This window comes from Ammodytes marinus (genome assembly GCF_949987685.1).
Source record: "Ammodytes marinus genome assembly, chromosome: 24".
Lineage (NCBI taxonomy): Eukaryota > Metazoa > Chordata > Actinopteri > Uranoscopiformes > Ammodytidae > Ammodytes > Ammodytes marinus.
The window spans coordinates 9,883,582-9,906,408 of record NC_137228.1 but is presented as its reverse complement, the minus strand read 5'-3'; the positions used below and the strand labels follow the sequence as shown (position 1 = coordinate 9,906,408).

The 22,827-nt window shown below is 40.8% G+C and overlaps 1 protein-coding gene across 2 annotated transcripts; it reads left to right on the top strand.

Moving 5' to 3' along the window:
- The first annotated feature begins 2,208 nt into the window (after positions 1–2,208).
- rcan1b (regulator of calcineurin 1b) lies at positions 2,209–18,916 on the top strand. Of its 2 annotated transcripts, none has more exons than XM_080052603.1 (4): positions 2,209–2,605; positions 15,600–15,773; positions 16,004–16,163; positions 16,737–18,916. In XM_080052603.1, the coding sequence occupies exons 1-4, from the start codon at positions 2,483–2,485 to the stop codon at positions 16,919–16,921; spliced, it is 642 nt and encodes a 213-aa protein (XP_079908729.1). In that variant the 5' UTR covers positions 2,209–2,482; the 3' UTR covers positions 16,922–18,916. The 2 variants fall into 2 exon arrangements, with proteins under 2 accessions (XP_079908729.1, XP_079908730.1); XM_080052604.1 differs by lacking the exon at positions 2,209–2,605 and adding an exon at positions 11,238–11,878.
- The last annotated feature ends 3,911 nt before the right edge of the window (positions 18,917–22,827 follow it).

The window sequence follows — 22,827 nt, the reverse complement described above, 5'->3', positions numbered from 1 at the left end:
TATTCCTGACGTGTCTACAGGAGTACCTGAGTCCTGTATGGGCTCTGCATCATCTGTATGGGAAACCACCTGGTGTTCTTCAAACCCATTGTCTTCATCATTGGTTGTTTCCTCATTTATTTCTGTTTCTGAACTAGCTATCATTGTCTGCTGTTTATTTTTTTCATCTTCTCTGTTGCTTTCTTCATTTCTACCAAATATATCTTCCCTAAACTCTGTCAGTGCTGGAAACTCACATACATCCATCATTTCATGCTCCTCGGAGGCCACTTCAACTCCATTTGGTAACAGGGCCATTGGGATAATTCTAACTTCTTCTTTTTCAATCTGCTCTCTGCTTTCTCCTTCTGATTGCCCCTCTTCTGCTCCAGCCATTATCAAAACATCCTCCCCTACCTCCTCGGCTAGTTCCACCTCCTCATCTTCCTCTTCTCCCTCGGCATTTTCTCTTTCTTTCTGGGCATCCAGATCTGAACCTAGTTGGCTGTGGACAATGGAGCCATTTGACAGATCTGGGCAGGAGCCTGGCAGAGCCATATGGAAAAGTTTAAGGAAATAATGGGACACTTACTTAGGAATAACTGGTGCCAAGGTTTCCAGGATCAGTGTGCAGTTCTACAAGCTGTTAAGTTTGTGGGTATTTCTGAAAAGTTTGGAGACCTTTTTTGGAGGTGCTGAGATTGCAGACTTGTTTTAATTTCCAGATTAGATCCAAGGCGGAATCTTAGTGTGTTTCTGTAGTCGCTCCGCTTTAAAAAATAAATTAAATTAACTCAGTATTCCAGAAAATGTTCACATAATTCCTGGAATAGATCCCAAGTTTCAACGTGACGGATGACTTTTGGTCCAGGTTTCCGCAGTTGTACTCTGATCAATCTTCACAAAGCTCTGCAGATTGTAGAATTCCTAAAAGTTCCAGGAAAAGGAAAGAAAATTCGGATTCTGAGATTTTACCTCCAAAGATCAAAAGACAATTTGTACCATTCAGGAATACAGGTCTAGGGTGTATAAGTACACACTCTTTTTACTCTTGGGTTGTGGATGTGGGGCTCTCAAATCAGTACTGCACCTTAAGCAGACTTAAACATCAGTAAATGCCATCTACCTCTACCTCTCTCTCTCCCTCTCTCTCTCTACAGAGGATTAAATAGAGGCTGATCCCCACATGACCTGAAGCTTAAACCCCTCAGCCACCAAGGGACCAGCACCACTTGAGGTAAAGTTTCTTACAAACACGTGCACGCACACATACATACCCATTGCATATCTGCACCAATGAGAGACATACAGTTAACATTGTTGCTAGTTCTTTACTGTTATGTATTAATTCAAAATGTTTGATACATGCTTGGTGTAACCCTCCTGATTTTTGGTCTGTGTTGTCTGGGTGATGTAAGAAAGGAAAAGGATGGAACTAATGCTGGTTTAACGTATCTTTTCTGGCAGCTCTGTGCAATAAATAAGAACAACAGTAAGTTCAGCTGTGTGTGTTGTTACGTTTGGCTCTCGTGCTCGCGAGCACTTCTAGCCTATGTCACACGTCACGCTGCATGCGTCCCCATACACACACATAAACAAGAAACGCACAGACAGGGACTAAACCCAAAATAATACAGTTTAAAGGTTGTTTTGTTGATATTCATAAATACACTTATGAAAACCGCTACATTGGTATCCTATCAAAACAGATCAAGTAAAACAGATCTCTCTCCAGTTAATTCTACATTGATAACTGTAGGCCTATAATTTTCTTAAAATCTGTAATAAGTAGGGCCTGCCACAAGAGGGCAGAATATTGACTTAAATAAATAATATAAATGTAGAACAATGTAAAATGCTGTAGAATATTTTTAAACCGTTTAACTATAATAATGAACATTGAGAAGAAAGAGAATAAAAAATGTGCTTTACTAGCAAGATATTTTTGTATAAAGCTTGATTTATATCTGTTTTCGAGTCAATTCAATTACATTTCTTCAAAGCTTCAAAGAGTAGCCTACTAGGCTACTACCACTATATATCACATATTGTAGATGTTTGGATTTAGCTATTTGTTATATTTGATATATATATTTTAAATATTAATCATGGTATACGTTAATTATGCAGTCCAAAAGACAGAGAGAAAGGAAAAACACCAAAAAAATAAATAGGTCCTTGAAAACCGGAAATGCATATCCGCTGCTGTTCAGTTTACGTCATCTCCTTTATCCTCTGCGCCATGCTAACGAATAGGTTTATGTATAGTTGATGTTAGCCAGAATATTGAGCTGCTTTAGTTTTAAGACGACACCAACTAAAAACGACCGCTTTCATACATAACTAACTGAGTGAAGATATTCAGGGAATATTTTGTTTTTCCGCTTGTTTAGAGGGATCAGTTCAGACTCCTGGTTAGCATAACCTGCTAGCCAGCTTAGTGCAGCTTTTGATAAACTCAGAACTACTGTGCAGATTTAACTTTTGTTGGCTGTGAATCGTGATGCAGAAAACACAGAATGGCACTGAGGAAGAGGCGACGGTGGATGTCAAGTTTACCGATTTACCCAACGCCCTGATAGCCTGCAAAGTCCCGGAGGATTTATTCAATGAAGGCACCTTAAGGGTGAGGAAAATAACAATTGGCATCAGTGCCCATATCCGTCATTTTATTCTACTGCTTGCTCTTTTTGATGTATTTAATTCATGCCGAACGTAAGAGTTTTTCTTTTGGGTTTGTTAAATCTGAACAATAGTTCCCTGTGACGTATTGACTTCATTCATTAAGCAAGGAAAAGCTGGATCAGCTAATTATTTGAATCGAGTTTGGTTTTATGCTGTGCAGGCTTTACACAGATGTCCCGTTTGTCTAAATTAGATTCTTTATTAGGGATCCTACAGATCCTTAAAAAGTCTTAGCAGACATTTAATTAATTAATTTAATAATAAGGGGGCTTTATTAAAGATATTAAAATGTCTGAAATAAATAGGCCTAGTTCAAAAGTCCTAAAAAAGATTTAATAAGTACATTTACAAATACTGGCTGAATTGGTATAAATGTTTCATCTTAAAAGTCCTCAAATGCTTATACATATTGTAGGATTGTATAAATATTTTTTTTTCTTCTGATATTTCAATTAAAAAAAGCCCATACATTAAAAAAAAAAAATCATAAACGCCTCTCGCAATAACATCACACAGATCAGAAATGCATGATCTGAAGCAATGTGAAGAATGGACAGAGGGTGTGTCTGTGGTCATGTGCAATGGTACACATTACACAGGTACAGTGCATTCTCTGCATGTGATGGCATTGTTATTGTTGTCCACACGAGTAAGAGTAACTGCATTGGAAGTTCAAGAATACCACTCTGGTTGACAACACAAATATTCCCTTCCTGGAACCTTAGTCATACTGAGTTGAGTTGCTTATAGCCAAATTTGCATCTGTTTAATTGTATCCAATGAGGCAGAGAATTTCATTTAACTTTTATTTATCCTCGAGAGACCAATTGAGGGGTGACCCTCATTTTCAATGATGTCGAGTTCAAAATAAATTCAAAACAACAATACATACAAAATATTCAATGCAAATACATCAAATACACAACAACTGAAGAGAAGAGAAAAAAACCAATTGAAACATTTACAAAGTGGTGAAGAGTGGCAGCAATTAAAAGGAATAAAGTACAATATAGTCTAATTAAAACAGTTACAAGTAGAGTTTGGCAGATCCAGGATAGTCTGTTTAAATTGGCCAAAGGATATGAATGTATTTAGTTTAATTTTTAGCTATAAGTTGTTCCAGGAGTCGGGGGCACTGAAGCTAAAAGCTGTCTTTCCCAGCTCAGACCGGGCTTGTGGGACATAAAGCATAAGCATGTCAGTGGAGCGGGTTTGATAAAGCCCATCTGAAATGTGCAGCATTTCTGTTAAATAACGAGGAAGCTTCCCAGTCAAGGCTTTGTAAATAAAAATGTGCCAATGTGCGTCACGTCTCTCTTTAAGGGAGGACCACCCAACCTTTTCATATAAGAGACAATGGTGTGTGTCATAAGCATCTCCTGTGATGAATCTTAAAGCAGAGTGAAAAACAGAGTCTAGGAGTTTAAGACATGAATGTGATGCATGCCGGTAGACCACATCACCGTAATCAAGGACAGACATGAAAACTGCCTCAATAATCCTTGAATGATAGCAGGCATGTACTACCAATCTCGTATCACACTTCTGCAGAACAATATATGTGGAAACAGTGATATAGGTGTGTGAAGTACACAAAACGTGGATCTATTTTAAGGTTAGACTATTTTTCTTTCTTTGTTCGGCCGTTGACTTTTGGAAGTTGTTGATTCATGTTTGTTGAAGTTGGAAAGATTTGACAGGGGGATCATTTCCTCATATCCAAGGGAATGTTTTTTTCTGACTTTGTTAAACACAGCTCATTGTTAGCATCAATCATTACCCACAGTTGAACACCCTGTGATGCATCTTTTCCATTGTGGAAGCATTTCTTACTTATGCAGGGCAGGATGATGTGTACAATGAGGGCATGCCATGGAAAATATTGCAATACATGATCACATATCACCTCATCCCAATAACCATAACCAGTAGGCCTAAGGCCGGTTCTTAGAGCTCAGGACAGACGAGAACATGAATTGATACTTTGTCAGATTCTTTTCTTGGTTATTTTATTCCTAATTTAAATCATAATTTTGCCATTTCTACACTGCTTTATTGAGACAACGTTCCTGACCTGCTACTTGAAAGCTTTGGTTGAAAATGGTTTCTTCTGCATTACAGTTATACAAATGTATTGTTTTGGTATCATTATTGATGTTACCACTGTTTTCTTCTTACTCTTTTTTTACACAGAACAATAAGTAAACAAGCAGACATAATATTGAAGTACAAATTGGTGTTGGCAAGTGTTCACAAACACTGTAGTTCACAGAAATGAGAAACTGAATGGAATATGTGTACAAGTGCAACTTATGACTCACTGGAAAGTGCCAATGGAGCACAGCAACCATAGCTACAGTAAGTCTCCGACATGGTCTACCTCACCCTGGTGGATGAATGAAGTCAATTCCATGACTGCAGCAGTGTTGACATTTGAAATGTACCACTAGGTTGTCAATAGGTTTCAGAGGCTCTGTGAAGTTATAAAACCTGGTTACGATCTCGTCTTCGCTGGTTTCACCGCAGCAGCAGCAGCAGATGTCTCCTTCTAGGTTTTGTATTGGTGATTACCAATGCTCTGCCACTATCTGGAGTTTGGCGACTTTAACCTTTGTTTTTCCTTGTGAGCAATCTGCTTATTTTACAAACTGTTTCCCTTTTGGTGGGTCATGGTAATTTTATATCTTTGAATTTGTTGACTTTATGGCTATTTGAAAATATTGTTTCTTGGTGTGCTTTGCTTGAGTGTGATGTTAAGGTGTATCAACAATAAAGAAAAATAGTCAAAGTGGAAAACGGACTCAGTGGTACAGCCAGATACTCATAATTCTCTTCCTATCATACGGAGAGTATTTCTGCAATTTCTATTTCTTTAAGTCAGCTGGAATTCCACAGCGTTGCTGAACTATAAAGTTAATGCTAGAACAAAACAGCCCATTCACAACTGCACACAAATACGACTACTTCCTGAAATACACACAGGTGATTAAGCAGCAACACACAGGTAAGTGAGATGAGACAGATTGCTATAAGGGTTCACTGATGCTGATTTTAAAAGGAAAACCAACAGAGGAAAGGGTGACAAAGGGCATCAAGTGCAAGAAAGTCTCATGTTTTCTTTTCCTTCTTCCATGATCTGGCTACTTTTCCACTGGGCATCTGCAAGGATTAGCGGGTCAGTTGCTGTATTGTATGGCTGAATATTCCACTCTATGTGTGAATTTTTCATGAATCCTTGAAAAACCGATGAGTTGGGGAATGAGACTCAGACTCCGCCGATTAACCGTGACGTACAACAGTCATGAAGCATATCACTTTAACGTCCACAGAAGCTTATGAGGCCCTGCTTGGGATTGCTTTTGCCTCTGTGTGACCAGGCTGAAGGGCACTCCTTTTATGACTAAACAAAATGAAACTGCTAACAAAGGCAGGAACACTACGCTGTTCTTAAAACAATGCAGTACTGACTGTAGTAGAAACCAAAGGTGTTGTTGTTACTATCAGTTTCACTTTAAAACCGGTTATATTTGCTCTATATATTTTGGATTGATGTTTCGTATTCTTTGGCTGTTAATAATAAAAACATGTGGCAATTTGACTTTGGAAATGTTATATCATCTTTGGAGAGAACAGGATATTTCTTCAGGTAGATCTCTTTACATAACGTATTTTCCTATGTGTTGTGCAAGTTTAACAGGTCTTTGCCCAGCTAGAGCAGAAGGCTGACTAAATACAGCATTAATAAACCAGCATGGAAGAACAGATTTAGGTCAGTGAAAAACTCTGATGTAGGTCTGGAAAGTCTCATGGACCTTTCCAGCAGGACACACCCAGTTTCAGACATGGCTGAGATCATCAAGATTTAAGATATTATTAGTAGTAGTAGTAGTAGTACTACTAGTACTAGTAGTAGTAGTAGTTTAAATTTTGATGCAAACTAACACAGAACTAATTAAGATTACAAATGTGTGATCAGACCACCGTTTACAGCTCAGTGATAAACATTCTTCGTCTTACACAACAGGATAAGCAGGTTAGACATGGATGGATGGATGAATAAGAAGAATTCATGTGAACCTGCATCAGACAAACAAGTTTTTAGGCCAAACGGAAAATCTGAGCACTTTGTTTTGTTGAACATGCACTGATTCCAAGTTAGTGTAGCTCCATGGAAGAGGGAGATTTTTATTGTTGTTTTTGCGAGATTGGCCATAAATTCAGTGGCAGGGTGGAAAAAGGGGACAGTCATCGTGCTTGAGGCTTTCTTTTTCTTCTCAGATGTGGACTTCCTGTAAAGGAAACAGCCTGTCAGCGGAGTCTGCTTCCGTAACTTGATCCACCCCTCTGGCTGAAAGTGGATTTTGTGGCAGGAAGGATCACAGAACTGTTCTAGGGGCTAGGAGTTTAAAAATAAGGATTTGTCACATGAAGTTTACTTGAAGCAACTGGAATCCACCTAAAAGCACAAAGAGCGTTTTAGTCTCTCTCTCTCTCTCTCTCTCTCTCTCTCTCTCTCTCTCTCTGGTTAAAGTAATGGAAACAGGCAGTGCTGAGGGGGCTATTTGAATAGTTTAGAGACGATTAGGTTTTCAAAAAAGTTGTATGAAGAGCACAATTTGATCATCTGCAGAGTGTGCATGAGGGGGCTATTAGAGCCCCTCAATATATTAGACTTAGCATTCATATTTGAAAGTCTTCAAAGGATTTAATTGTTTAATTATTGCTTACATACATATTATTCAACTGCACCTTTTTTGCTTCTCTGTCCCTAATATCTTCCAGTTCCTTTTATAGTGTGGTCTTTGTCAGATTCAGGCAGCTAGGTGAAGAAGCTGCCTCCTTTTTAGATTCTCATAAAGAGGAGCATAAAGGGCCTTTCCCACCGCCGCGCGGCAACCGCCCTCTCAACCGCCTCCTTGCCGGAGGACTCCACCGGTGAGCCCGGCGTTTTTAGAAGCGGCTGCTGCCTCGGCGGCCATGACAGCGAGATGCTTCGGTGATCGTATCGTTGATATAGCCCGACCAGAAGTCCACCACACTTATTTCTCTCTTTCTCTCTCGTATAACGATGTTATAGTCTCTCTATATGAGCTTTTATGAAGAATAAAAGTACAGAGAGAAAATACAGTTCCGTCTAAAAAATATTTCCCCTAGAAAATCGTCTTCAATCACTGGTTCCACATGTTTGTGTTCAACGTCGAATATATATCCAATCTTTTTTAAACGACAGACACTTTAACATTGACTTAAAACATGGTAGATCCGTGTTGTTTATGTCTGTACTCCGTTTGCAACGATGCCTTGTACTCCCGCCTTGCCGCCGGGCGGCTGCCGCTGAAAGTTTCAACACGGGGAAAGCTGAGCGGTTGGGGAAAATCTGCGCGCGTTCACGTGGGCGGCAACCGCTTCCTGGTCCAACCGCCGCGGCTGAACCGCCTCCCATGCCGCCTTCCCTCAGCCGCCCTTCCCTCATTGAAATGAATGGAGGCGGCGGCGGAAAAGGGCCTTAAGGGGGATCAAAGGCCAAGCACAAGTCAAAGTTGATTTTGTCTTTACAGTCAATTGTTGGTCTACTATAGAGGGTGAGAAAAGATTCTAGCTGGATTATGTTGTTGGAAAGAGCCAGGCTAGCTGTTTTCCCCCGTTTCTAGTCTTTTGTTGAAGCTTAAGTTAAAGCTCCCATATTATACACTTTTCGGTACTATTATACACCATATTATATGGTCTTAGTGGTCCCTAATACGTTTTTCTTTAATTGTTTGCTGAAAAAAACTTTCAGATAATTTATTGTACTATGCTGAAGTTCAGCTAATCTCACAATGGCCTATTTTTTAAAAAGAGCTGCAGCTCCCCTCGTAAATATACAATCTTTGCGCTGCCCCCGCCCCCTGTCCGGAAGCGAAGCCAGATACGCCTCGCCCTCTGTCTGTCAGGGCCGTGGACCAATAAGAAATAGGGGTGTGGGCTGCACAGTGGAAGCTTCTGGCTTTCCAGTTTGTGAGGTCAGAAAAGGGGAAAATTCTGACTGGAGTATATTGGGTGGGGGAGGGGTGGTGGTTTCAGAAAGGGGGATTTTGAGAAAAGGAGAGTGTTATTTTTAAAAATATTTTGGCAGTCTCTAGACACACTGTGGACCCATGGATATGTTAGAACACATTTAAAAAGTGCATTTAGCATAATATGTGACCTTTAATAACATCAATATATTGAACTGATTTTTTCCTAAACTTTCTTGTATCTGTATTGGCTTCAATAAGCCAGTATGGGTCACCTCCAGCAGTGTGCCACAGAATCAGCCTTCAGATATCAGTTGTTAGTTGAACCATATAACTTTCACTTTGGCTTTGGAAAGAGGGGTGTGATGTAATAATAAAGTAGCAGCTGGCTAGTAACGCTGAGCGGTGTCCAGTGTGTGTTAGGCAATCAAGGTGTGTGTGTGCATGTGTGAGTTGTCTGTCTATCTGTCTATTGAGGGAATGGAAAAAATGGGAAGATGAAACAAAAACATAAGGATGGAAAAAATGCAGGGCCAAGGCTAACACACACACACACAGTCACTCATAGCGGCCACAGCGCGGTGAGGTTGAGGCCTGGAGATGATTAGCACCTACACACACATACTCACACGGTAATGTTTAACATCAACAAACAACACTTACATGAGAGCATCAGCTTCACTGTTGGGAGGCTCACCAAACATTATACCACTTTATTTTCCACACACATTTTCCATCCAACACTCAGGGCAGTGCTATTAGTTAGTTCACCGCACATTAACACCTGCTCTCGGCGAGCCACAGAAATCATGGACAGTACATTGGCGTGTGAGTCTAATGGTTAAGGGGCACGTTCCAACCAGACCACCAGCCACATGTCACTGACGGAGATTTACTGTCTGAGACTCAGACTCAGGGCAATAGGTTCCCTCCCACAGTCCAAATGTGTGAAGCAGCAGGTGGATGGGATCTCTAAAGTGTCTATGGGGTGAATTTTAGGTCTCACAAACACGGGTATTTTTGTAACCAGAGCTTTTGTCCACACGCAAACATCGCAACCGGACACTAAACTGCAGCTTTTTGAAATCTCCGCCGAGTGTGGAGATTTACAAAAACTCCATTTTACCTGTCTTCATAGGAGATGGAATCCTGAGGTTTTGGGAAATGCTGGCGTCTTGACCTCAATTTCTGCATGGCAATCGTTATTTACATCTACTGATCATGCACCATGAACCTAAAATGGTGGGTTACCATGGGTCTGTTCGGTAGTTAAATTGCGTGTTCACAAGGCAACCTAGATTTAATAAGCATTACTATGCTGATAGGAAGGGAATACATATATTGCACACATGCATATGAATGGCGTTTGCCATTTGAAGTTTCGTTTTCATTTTGCTGCTCGCTCAAGAAGACGCTCAATGCACAAGCTCACAATGATCTTCTATGGTGTTTGACGTGAAAAATGATTGCAACCTACTGGCCTGACATGATTATGTCAGCGTTTTTTTTTTGCGTTGTGGTATTTACAGAGATATTTTTATACACCGACCGCCATGTGAATGTGAATTTTACTGTTGCTTGTCGCTCTTGTAAAATAGAATAGCATTTCAGTTGTCATTACATAATTATTATTAATTGCATGCAATATTGTTTAGCAAGTAGAGAAATGTGCTGATTAATGTGTTACTGTCTGAAAATAAAAGCTGGATTTTTGCTCTTCACAAGTGTTTAAGTACAGACACACACAGGTGCAAATGTTCTTGAATTGGCTGTGTAGTCTGGTCATGTTTTTCCAACTGCCAGCTGCACACACACGCACACTTCCCCTCCACTTCAAGCTCTCTGCTATTTATACCTCATAAAAGCATGTTATCAAACTGCATACTTTCCATGAGCATCACCTAACTCCCACCTCTTTCTTATTATCCCTTTATCCCTCCATCCTGCATTCTTCCTTCCAGCCATCTCTCTCTCCCTCTCTTTCCACTCTTTTTTCTATTCCTGCCTATTTCCCCTCGCTGTCTGTCAGCTGTCCTCTCTCTCTCTCCCTCCTTTTGTCTGCCTCTGTCTCTTTCTGCTTCATCCATATTTACTAAGACTGACATGTGTTTTCCACGTCTTGCTCCATGCGCTCGGGAGTCAGGTGATACGTCTTTGGCATGTGTGTGAAATCAAGAGGTGAAAGGCTCATTGTCACACATTTTCCACTCAACAAAGGATTTTTGTCTGAGTTCAAATGCAACTGAAAGCGGATTAATGCGTCAGTTTGCTCAGCGGTGATGTCGCTATTTTCCTCTCTGCTATTTTGTCTCTCTGTGTGCGCACACACATACACACACATTGCCCTTCTTTCTGTCTGATTAGTCAGCATTGGCTAGTATCTGTCAGTAGAGATATAGGAGGAAGAAGAGAAAAAAGAGGCTGTCCCTTCCTCTTCCACAGCCGATTGGCTTGCAGTGAATGAGCGAATGAAGGAGAAAAGGATGGAGAGAGGGAGGGGATTGTGGGTAATGCGTCATCAGCTGGCAGGGGCTCATTTAAGCGGCTGTGGAGCAGAAGGAGAGGGAGAAAGAGAGATAGAGAGAGTGAGCTCAGAAGAGGCTGAATGACATTTTTGGCTCTCCACACCCAAATCCCTGGAAAATTTAATCAGTTTGCAGGCAGCTGCAGAGCTGAATATTAACTGGGTGCTAAAGCAAGGCAAGGCAAACGTTGGATTTTGTCTTTCAAAACGCAGGTGTTGTGAAAGGAGCTCCAGCCTACGTAACCTTGGAATGTGGGTAACGAGGTTATGTGCTGACTGATGTGACTCGAATGCAGCGTAGTTCATCTCCGATATCGTGGACTCGTTCAGTACAAAGACAAAAGACGAAACAAAGATAAAGCAAGATCCACTTTTAAGAAGCCAGCGCTGGAATAATCCTGTTTCCTGTTAAGGAGCAACTATTCCTTCCTTCCCGACTGTCACCCTGGGGAAAGCAACGCTCCTCCGATCCCCCCGATTTCCCCCTTCCTCTCCATCGTTGCCATTACCGTCGTCTTCACCACCGCTGAAGACTGTTACAGCGTATCGTGGCACCCTGACCTCAGGTATCCGGTGGAAAAGGTTTCGGCTCCCCGGATCGCCCATCATGCACATCAAGACCACCAAGTGTAACCGCTTCTGCCTGGTCGCCTCGGTGACCTACCAGGAAGTGTTCAACCATCCTGAGGCACAGGTAAGAGAGCGGGCTGCGTCTGGTGCTCTTCTTGCAAACCAGGATCCTTGAACGTGTATATATACACTTTTTTTTTTAAACCATTGTTTTATATAATTGAGATCATGAGGCGCATAGCCTGTGAAGTTGATGATGATAATGTCTTCTGTGGCTTTGGAAGAGTTTCCAAATTTAGTGGTAAACATGTTGATGTCGTGGTGATATCATCATGGTTATCTCGGCTTGGGCTTGGCGACCAGGCCTCTGATGCCTTTTCTTTTTCTAAATGTGTCTTGTGAGTACCTCGGCTTTAAGGAAGTGTAATACTAAATCCCTGGAACACCCCTTTAATAAATGAACCCTTTATTTAACAATGAATCGATGCTGGGACGATTATACTTGTGTCTAATGTCCAATGTATCCAAAGGGACAAACTATATAGGATTGATAAGATGTACAGTATTTAATTACCGAAGTTATACAGTACATTTAACTTACGCATTTTCAAACATACACATACATACATTTGTTTGTCCATAGCTCTATAACGAGTCGCTCCAGTCCAGTCTGAGTGCTCCATCCTCCTTTTGACTATGACTCACCACACAAGTCCACGGCAAGTGATTGCTCCTGTGCTGCAGTGCAGTCCAGTGTGTACAGCATGCTGACTTTTAACTGCAGGAGGCCGAATGACTGATGAAATACTATATATTAATCCAACTGCAAGAGTCAATTTAATGCTGATCATTATTTTTCAGCTTTGGCTGGGTATGCAAGTGCCCTTCAATCATGAAACACTGAAGGCCCTGTACCAAAGCTATTACATAAATAATCTTATAGATTAATTTATTTTAAGAATAATACTTCAGAGACTGATATGACACAATCTGCTATTCAGAAGATGTATTCCTCTGTTGGATTTGTTGGCATGAAAGAAAGGCTCAACCCACTCACGGTTGTGTGGAGTTACAGGGAAATGCTTCCCCATTGGTCATAAACAATCTTTTTGAAGAGAACAGGCAGAGAGCACACAAACAGCCAAGTGTTATTTTGGTCGACCAATTATTCACAGAATTAATTTTAACAGCTGATACATACAATCAGCCGCTGGCGAGGTTATTCATTTTGACAGTTGGCCACTTGCATACAATACAAATAATATAACAACTTATGTCAATCTGTTGAATGGTAGAGGGAAATAAACAATTCACTTATGAACAAGAAGTTCACAGGTCAGCTAATAACCAGTCCAAGTCTTGTATACAACATGTAAATCCTACATCTATTAAAGCTGGGGTATGTGATTTCTGATTGATCAAAGTTAAAATGAGCTGTACACTTTGGTCAAAGTTAAAATGAGCTGTACACTTTGACCAATCAGAGTGAGGCTCTGATTCTCTGTTCTTAATGGCTGTTGGGACTGTCCATTCACATTGGAACAAAGTTGTTGGTGTAGAGCGTGTCAGGCAGGGACCATAGGGGAGGGACCAAAGAGAACAAGTGGAGCGGTTGAGGTATTTGGATTCGAATCTCTATCCCAACTGCCATTTTCTCCCCAAATCATATACCCCAGCTTTAATGAAGACCAGGGGCCTATTGCATAAAACTAGGATAAGGGATTAACCTAGGATTTTTCGGTTATCCTGGCTTGCGTTAGCCATGATCCGGTTGCATAAAAGCGGAGGGACATAAGTTACCCTGGAGATTTATCCTTTACGTTTAGCCTGGTCCCGACCAGGCTAAACGTAAAGGATAAACTTATTCTGTTGCCTGACTGGCTCAGTCAGCTGTCACTCCGATCTGAAGGTGTTTAACAGTTATTCCATGATCTTCTGTGTCAATAGTTTCAATAACCTGTTTTAAAGTACCATATAAAAGACTGCATTGTCATTTAGTTAAATAGTTCTTCTTTTTTATTATTTAACCTGAACCATTTATAATTAACTTAATTATAATTACATTAAGATGAAATTATATAAATTATAATAATTTATGTAATAGTCTGTTCATATTGCGGGCTATATTTATACAATTGATTATCGATGGTAGATGACGTTGCAAATGTGGGTCAAATAAATTCACTTTGTACTTATAACTATATCGAGGTGCATCTAAAACAAAATTAAATATCAATGAAAGTTTCCTTTTTTCTGTAATTTAATTAAAAAAGTGAAACTTAAATATGTTCTAGATTCATTATACATTAAGTGAAATTAATCTAGAATAAACATACTTTTCAGAAGGTCAACATTTCTGGTTGGTTGTATGCAATATTCTAATATTTTGAGATACTGGATTTTTTATTCCATGATCAATCAATCAATCATCCAAAAAGAAGGCCTGACATATTTCACTTTGTGTAATGAAAGTTTAACTTTTTTAATGGACTTTCCATGATATTCTATTTTTTAAATGCACCTGCAGACTGCTCACTGTCAACTATTTTATCATAAAACAATGCAGGGACATCAAGATTAGTTGGCAGAGATGACATCCCCTGTATAAAATGAACTGCCCCCTGATTTACGGTTTAAACTAGCAAGGCATTGTGGGAAAATGGGCCGTCTTTTACATTTTTACATCAGTAAATCTGTGTTCGATCTCTGGGTCTACTTCTGAAAGCTGTGGGCTGGCACTTAACAGAATGACTTACACCTGGCTTGACAAAGCGGCCCCTTTACATCCTGGATTGGCATTTATGCAATTGACTAATCCAAAGTGCCCAGGCTAAACTTTGTCAAGGCTGGCTTTATCAATCATCCTGGATATCTTAATACCACTTTTATGCAATAGGCCCCAGGACTATTTATTTATATAAATCTATTTCTGTTAAAATATAAAGTAAACAGTCTTTCTATTATATTTCTATAATTAATGGAGCTAGACAAGCAGCCATCTGTTGACTGTCTGTTACTTCATCTTTCTGACGAGACATGAAAGGTTGCGACAAAGGCTCTTTGCGTCATTGCAAGACAAGCAGTTAACTGAGCCAGAGAGTAATATGTGAGGCCGCTGTGCAGACATGATCATTATGTGGGGAAACCTGCACTCCGGCAATGTTATCGCTGTCTGCCCGGGTCTGCAACGGCTCATCACTTTGTCTTGTTGTGCACACACTGACCTAAGACTGAGAAAACAGAGTGGCCTGCTCTCGATGGATGGTTTCCACAAGTTTGAACTAAGCCGCTTAATGTGTGTGTTTTTTTATAGGCCCTGTCGTGAGATGTGGGTGAGATTAAGTAGCATCCATAATATGAGATATCTTCACATATCAAGTGTGTCCATATTAATGGACTTCTGTCGGCCTTTGCTGTTTGTGTGCGTGTCCTCTTAAATGGAAGCGAAGGTCAGCCGTCTATTTAATTTTTCTCTCCCTATTAGTTTCGGTGACAGCAATTGGTCGTCTAAAATTGGGGCCATAGCTCTGCCTCTCTGACGCAAAACGCATGCCTAGTCAGACACCCACAGGCTGCAGGCTTTCTTGGCAAACACAATGGACAGATAAAGTATCATCTTATAATAGAAGCTATTTTTATAAATTTTATTCATAGCGATTTCTTAAGTCCCATAACTGTATTTATGGCATCCTCCAGCCCACGCTGTTAGTATTTTTAGATTAAAAGAAGAGCTGAAGGGGAACAAATGGAGTGGAACTGGAAGAGGTGGTGCAGAAAATGGTTAAAATTTCCCGTCTTCATTACATCATGTCAGTCCTGTTCTCACCGCTATCTCTCTTTTACAGGCCAGTTTCGAAGCCTTGTTCCGCTCATTTGACCCAGAGGTGCAGTTCCAGTACTTCAAGTCCTTCCGGCGGGTCAGGATCAGTTTCAGCGATGCCCTGGCAGCAGCCGAGGCCAGACTGCGACTCCACAAGACCGACTTCAACGGAAAAGAGATGAGACTCTACTTCGCCCAGGTAATCCCTTTGATATTCACCTTTTTCCAACTGCTGCACTGATCTTAAACAAGACACTTTGATCTGTGTCACATGGTTATTTTCAGTCACATCTGGCTGCTATTTTGTTTGAAGTCCAAAAGTGTTTAATTAAATGAATGGATATTTGATAAATAATCAAATTAATTGATGGTGTCAAATCTATAAAGTTATTTTGTCACCAAGACTCACATCTGGCTTTTTGTCTGCAGTCTGTTCACATTGGGAGTCCTCGGCTAGAGCCCCCAAAACCAGATAAGCAGTTCCTGATCTCACCCCCCGCCTCACCTCCAGTTGGCTGGCAACAATCTAAGGACGCCATGCCGGTCATCAACTACGACCTGCTGTGTGCCATCTCAAAGCTAGGACCAGGTATTTACTCTATAAAACAAGTTTCCATTTGATCACACAGCGCCTTACAACTCTGTGTAGGTCAGCAAGGTTTGTGAAGTGTACAGCCTGTGGTTTAAGCAGCCGCTAATTACAAAGTGAACGCACATTGAAAGCCCAAATCAAAGCTGAAAGGAACAGTAAGAGGAGTCAGCTTTCTGCCATGTCTTTCTTGAATAAAGCATGATTAAAGGATAATGTGCAAAATCAATCAGCAGTCGCTCAAAAGCAACCAGGCCATCAGCAGAGCGATGGAAACTAATAGGATTTTGCCTATAAGCATACAGCTGGGTTGGTGTGTGACTACGACAACCTTTTTGCATGGTGCGTTTGCTCAGTATTATCAGTGGAAGTCTTCAATTATGTCCACCCCACTGAATCGGACGATATTAAGCCTCTGAGGGGATGTGTCATTGATGCATCACAGCATTGGTCGTTCACCAATTTTTGGTTTTCCTTAAGTAACTTAATTTTTATTTTTGTTTAATTATTATTAAAATTGTCATCTGAAAATACTGGCATTGTGACCGTACTTCCTCTATTTCTGACCCCCAGGTGAAAAGTACGAGCTCCACACTGCCACGCCCACCACCCCCAGCGTGGTCATCCACGTCTGCGATGACGACCACGGCGACAGCTCTGCCCCAGACGACAGCGACCATGACGACAAGCCCCGCCCCGCAAGGCCGAAGATCATCCAGACGCGACGCCCCGACTTCACGCCCGAAGTCGAGCAGTGAGCTATGGCGAGCTGCAGGGCGCAGTGTGACGGCTGTAACATTTCATCCTGAAGTGATTGTTCAAGTGCTGAAAAAAATGCTCTCAGAGCTTTGAAAAGGTGCCCGAGGGTGCATCAATGTCCTGTAGACGAGCATTTCATAAGACAGGGAGAAAACATATTGAATGCTGTATTCATGTCCCGTGGGAAAGACGGGAGTTATTGACTTCCTAGCGGGAAATACTTTTCAGTTTAGCCCATCAGATGATATGTACTGCTTGTGAATTTGAGGTTTGGTGATGGAGCCGAAGGAAATATTTATACAAGTTTTCAATTGTAGGTGTAATTGTGTACAAATGTTTTGACTCTATTGCTGAAGAACAACAGCAGGATACTTTGCTGGATTTTTGTTTGTGGTGATATTTTGCAATAAAAAAGAAGGAAAAAAGAAATGTATCCTGATAAAGATTGTTGTTTTTTGTGAGATGAAGCTGGTCGGTCGCAAACAAAGTTTGAACAAGACTAATGAAAGTGATTGAGATGCTGTTTATTCCCACGTGACATGAATGAAGCATTGTTATGACAAGTCGAGAAGAGAAAATTAGATTAATTTTTAACCGTTTAAAAAAAAAATCTTTCTTGTTAGGGTGCTACAAATGTTTGTCGGTTAGCTATGGAGTTTACACGCCTCTGACAAGTGCTTCACGATTTTGCAGCTGTTTTGTGGCGGACATGTTAAGACGAAGCTCACCTTACTCAACATTTTGCAGGCAAGCCCCTGGTTTGTCCTGCTTCCACTGCAACCTGTTTCTGTAATGAATTTCAACAGTGTAAACCGGGGATTACTTCACTTTTGGTACTGGTTGTCTTTCTGTCTGTGTTTTGGTTGTAGTGTAGCAAAGATCTGTTGCTGTTTGACGTTTTAATGGAGCTCAGTTACTACAAGGCTTTTTCTTTGTGAATGTAGAAACAAACAGACCTTGTAAGTCTGAGAACTTCAGCTGCACTAACTGTAGTATCAAGTCAATACGAAGGAGACGAATATAAAAAGGACAAAGAAAATGGTTAATAATATTTTAAAGTAAAAGTCTGTGTGGGCACAGGGCAACTAAACCACTGTTATTCAAACATATGACTCGCGTCCAATGCGGCCGTAGGAGTGCTTGCATGTTTAAACGAGATTAGTTTGTTGCCTATAGTTCATGTCTTGACTGGTATATTGTATACATTGTATAACAATGGAAAATGTGCACCAGAAGTATATGTGGAGTGTTTGGGTCTACTTCTGTTCGCACAGGCGTGTTAAGTGTATGTATTTGCCATCTCAAGTAGCTTTTTGCTTTTCATGCTGTGTTCTCCCCCATCTGTTGCTGCATTAGCTTCAAGCCTAAATCTTAATAGAATCTCATATTGTGTTGCTCACTCTAAAACACTTGACTGTCACCTCAACAACAACAAAAGTGAGAAAAAAAATGGGAAGACCCACTTCAAAACATTCAGTTTGACATTTTCTTTTGAGAGAAACTAGTTTGATTTGCGCCATGGAACATGTCCATGTTCCGCGATTCTTAAGCTAAATAAAATAAAGCTGGATTTCAAATAGGATTTCTTTTTTTTACTGTGGCTAGTATTTGTCTAGTAAATGGTATGGAAATTATATAAAAGCTGCTGTTGTGGCAAATAGAGCACCTTCAAACTGTTAAACCTACTAACATAAGTATCCTGCATAATGTAATAATGTAGGCTGAAATTAGAAGGTGAAAAAAATATGATTATTGCATTACTTCTAGTTTGTATCGGTTGTTAGAGGATGTTCATTCAGGGTGATGAGAGAACGCAGCACTGTGAAGCCTGTGACTCACTGCCAGAAAGCTCATCCATCCAACTTCAGCGGACTGGAGGTTGCATTAGGCTCTGTATTTAGCTACTTTTTTACTACTGGTATTTTAAGTTCATTTATCTTGGAAAACATTTTGTATTTAACATTATTGAGTTACCATTAAAGAAAGATTTGACCATCTTAGTTCATGTGTCTCTGCCATTTTATTTCATCCTGACTCAAGTTTGACTTTCGAGGTTTCCTTCACAGCTTTCAGTTTGTTTGCTAAGTTCAGAAGGAGAGAGACATTGAAGAGAATTAAGTTATCCATCAGCTGATTAAAACACAAACAAACAATATATGTGTAGTGGACCTCCTAACTCAACAGCATCATTTTTTTAAATATGAAAAACACTTATAAGTAGTGTCAACTTTGAATACATTTATTTAAGGGTTAAAGCCCGAAGGCCGAACAGAGCAGAGTCACTACTGCTCGAGCTGACCAGTACATCACAGTATGAAAAGCACAAAAGGTGTTAGGAAAAAAGCCATACTCTGATCATCCTGCTGTATATACTGACTGTGTCTCTAGAGCAGGTGGAGCAGCAGCACCCCTTGCTGTCTTTAGAGAGGAATGAAAAAGCGTACAGCACCTGGTATTCCCAGGCAGTCTCCCATCCAAGTACTAACCAAGACCAACCCTGCTTAGCTTTTGAAATAAGATGAGATTGGGCATGTTTAGGGTGGTATGGCCATAAGCATCAATGGCAGCAGCATAAGGGCTTTTTGTAGATGTCATCACCATCATGTACGACTGTGCATTTGGTGCATGAAAACTCCACTACATCGATGAGATATCTTATAGAACAGTAAATAAAGTAATTTATAGCAGCTTCACCTCAGTAATGATCAATCCAATAAATGAATGATATACAATTGTGTTACAATGACGGGAGACCCCATTGTGTTATAAAGTGATGTCTTGAAACGATCCACATTTAAAATACAAGACTGCATGATGTTGAAGCACCTACAAAAAGCCTATTTTCTTACCATTATCACATATGGCCATACCACCCTGAACATGCCGGATCTCGGCAGCTAAGCAGGATTGGGCCTGGTTAGTACTTGGATGGGAGAACCATGGGGGCTTTAAGCTTTTTCACTTCTCAACAGACAGCAGGGGAGCTGCATGATAGACTTTGGAGTGTAATGAGGTCCCTACACACAACCCAGTAACCACCTTCATGCACTGGTTTTAGAAAGATTTTTACAAAAAATTTACCAATACAGTATTTGAAAAAAACTCCACTTTAAATTTGTAGATTTGACTGAAAGTCATAGGCTTACTGGTGCCGTTAGACTCTCGTCTTATGTTTTAATAATTGTGTCCAAATATAACATCTTCCGTTTCTCCTGACTGAATAGAAGTACAATTCTGATGATTGGAAAACCTCACGCTTGAGCTGTGTGAATATTTGTAAATGAAGGCTTAAAGAAAAATGTGCATTCATGTGACTTTATTATTTTCCTTTATATATAACAGTGGAGCATCTTTAAGTGCTTGATTTAAACCACAGCAAGGGGTACAACATAAGGTAAAGTGAAATCAAACAGTGCATTTACAAACAAAATGAAAAGCAACTTTATTTTTCTTAAACATATAGTTCAGTATTCAAAATAAGACTATAAAGCCCCCGTTTCTGTACAAGTACCAGCAACACACACACACACATTTAATTAATCCTTCTTTAACTTGAACTTTCTGCACCAGAATAATGAACTGCTCAGATTATTGAGATGCAAACAAAGCAGTGAATTATCAAATTCAGGACATGTCCTCAGCTTGCAGGCAAAAAGGCAGACACAATGACAGTCGGTATCTTCTAACAGATTGGAGTCGATCGGACGGACTTGAACCAGAGTTCAGACTCTCCTGGACTGGCCTTGTACAGCCTGGTCCACTTGTGACAAAAGGGGGCATCATGAGGGACCCATCACCGCTCCTCACAGGAGACGAGGTGGCCCTGGTCTGTGCAGGGAGAAGTATTCGTCTGGCTGATTTCTGCTCCTGCTTTGCATCATCCTGTGGTCCAATGGAGCAGCTAGGGCTCATCTGCGATTGGCCAGCTTCTGTTTCTGGCTGTTGTACCGAGGACACTAGCCACAGTGACTGACTGTGCTCAATGGTTCGATGAGGTGTTGAGTGCAGAGGAGAGCAGCCTTCAGAGGTGGAGCTATGAAAGGACACAACGTTGTATTTTAACTCCAAACAAAACTACAGTGTGAATAACCTCTTGGTAAATTCTGAGACTTGTATTTGAGTCTATCCTACCAAGTGTATTTCACTCTGCATTGGTTAGGGTTTTATATTTTCCTTTACAAGTGCAGCTTTCTTCCATTAAAACATGTGCACTAATTTTGTAGCATACAACTCATGGACCATCAAACTCAACAGCAACTATGGTTAATCAAAACAGCAGCTAGTCAAGTCAGTCTTTACAATTTGTGCAGCATTAAATAGCTTTAATAAGAGGTCATACAATAACCACTTTAATATGTGTCTCTTCAGGGCTACTAGAGATAACTAAAGAAAGAGGCCAAATTGTAAATGGATGAATCACCGATACACCATGGCACAATGGTCACCTCCCAACATGCCCAACAGATTTGAATTTTTTTTCAATTTGTAGTCTTATATTCTCTGTACTAAAAATAGATTTGACAATGTGTGTAACTGAAATTAGCTGTACTAAAACTGTTTAACTACATACAAATGTAATTAAGGCTGACCTTTAAAAAACAAAAAAAAAGCCCTTTATCCATATTTAGGATAGATAGATCACTATTTTTTTCAGCAGTAATTATGTTTTTATACTATTTTTCAGTTACTTCTAAAGCCTACAATTACAAAAGGGAACTGTGCAATACCTTTAATTGGAGGAACAGTTTAATTTATGGGAGCTTATAATCATAAAAGTGGAAAGTCCAACAGGAGTCTTGGTCTACAGAAGGCGATGAACATTATACTGACTCTATCCACACAACAGGTGAATATGGAGAACATGTAGAGTTTGGATCAAAAGAGGAAAAAATAAATAAAGTCTTAAATAATATATTGTAGTTATATCACTAAGTTAAATGTACCTGTTGAATGATGCCTGAAGGGAAGAGGAGGGGGAAGAGTGAGCTGTCCAGTTGTGTTTTTGTGGGCTTGTCATGGTCACGTAGTCATCCTGAGTCAGCACAGACAAACTGTTGCTTCCCTGCGGTGACATCATCATATACCCCGGCCCCTCCACCTCTTCACCTGGCTCCCATGCCTCCATCCCACAGTGGTCCTCTGTCATTATGGCAGCCCATCTGCACTCATTTCCTCTCTCTTTGTTTACTGGGAGATGATGGTCCATCTTCATTTCCATATAGCTTTCGGTCCCAGACATGGATGTCTGACTAGATCTGAGAGGGCAGAGAGTTGAGGTGCGGCTCAGTGTAGATTCTGGTTCTGTTTGACCTGCTTTTCTGGACTCTAGGTTACTTTGTGTTGGACTTGTCTGGATTTCAGGGTTTCTGGGGACTAGGGCCAGGCGAGGACCAAATGGTTTCACATTCAACCCCTTGTCTCTGTATTTAGGTCTGCAGCGCTTTGAGGCCATAGTCTGAAGCTGATTGTGGTTGGAGGTCGGGGACCGGCTGAAGTCAGGGAGAGCTCGTAGTGCCCTTACGGTCTCACGGACCACCTCGTGAATGTGCTGGGCTGCAGGGCAGACATAAAGAGGACGGGTCAAAGTCCTATGGGTAAAACAGCAATGAGTAAAATCAATACATATTTTACTCTTACCTACCGTGGTCTCCTGCTTCCATCCAGATCTCTCCAGGACCGTTCGGTGCCGACCTGCCAAGCTCCAAGAAAAACAAGCCGTCCAAGTGGCCAAAGCGCCGAACACTCAGCAAAGGTATTGTTACCGACGGCATATCGCTGCCTGCGCCCACTCTCACCAAGATGAGAGACGTAGCTGTGAGACAGAGCCGGCTGTCCCCCGTCAGGGACTTGGAAGAACCCAGACCTCTGGGCTTCACAGAGATGGGCCAAACCTTTGCAAGGTGAA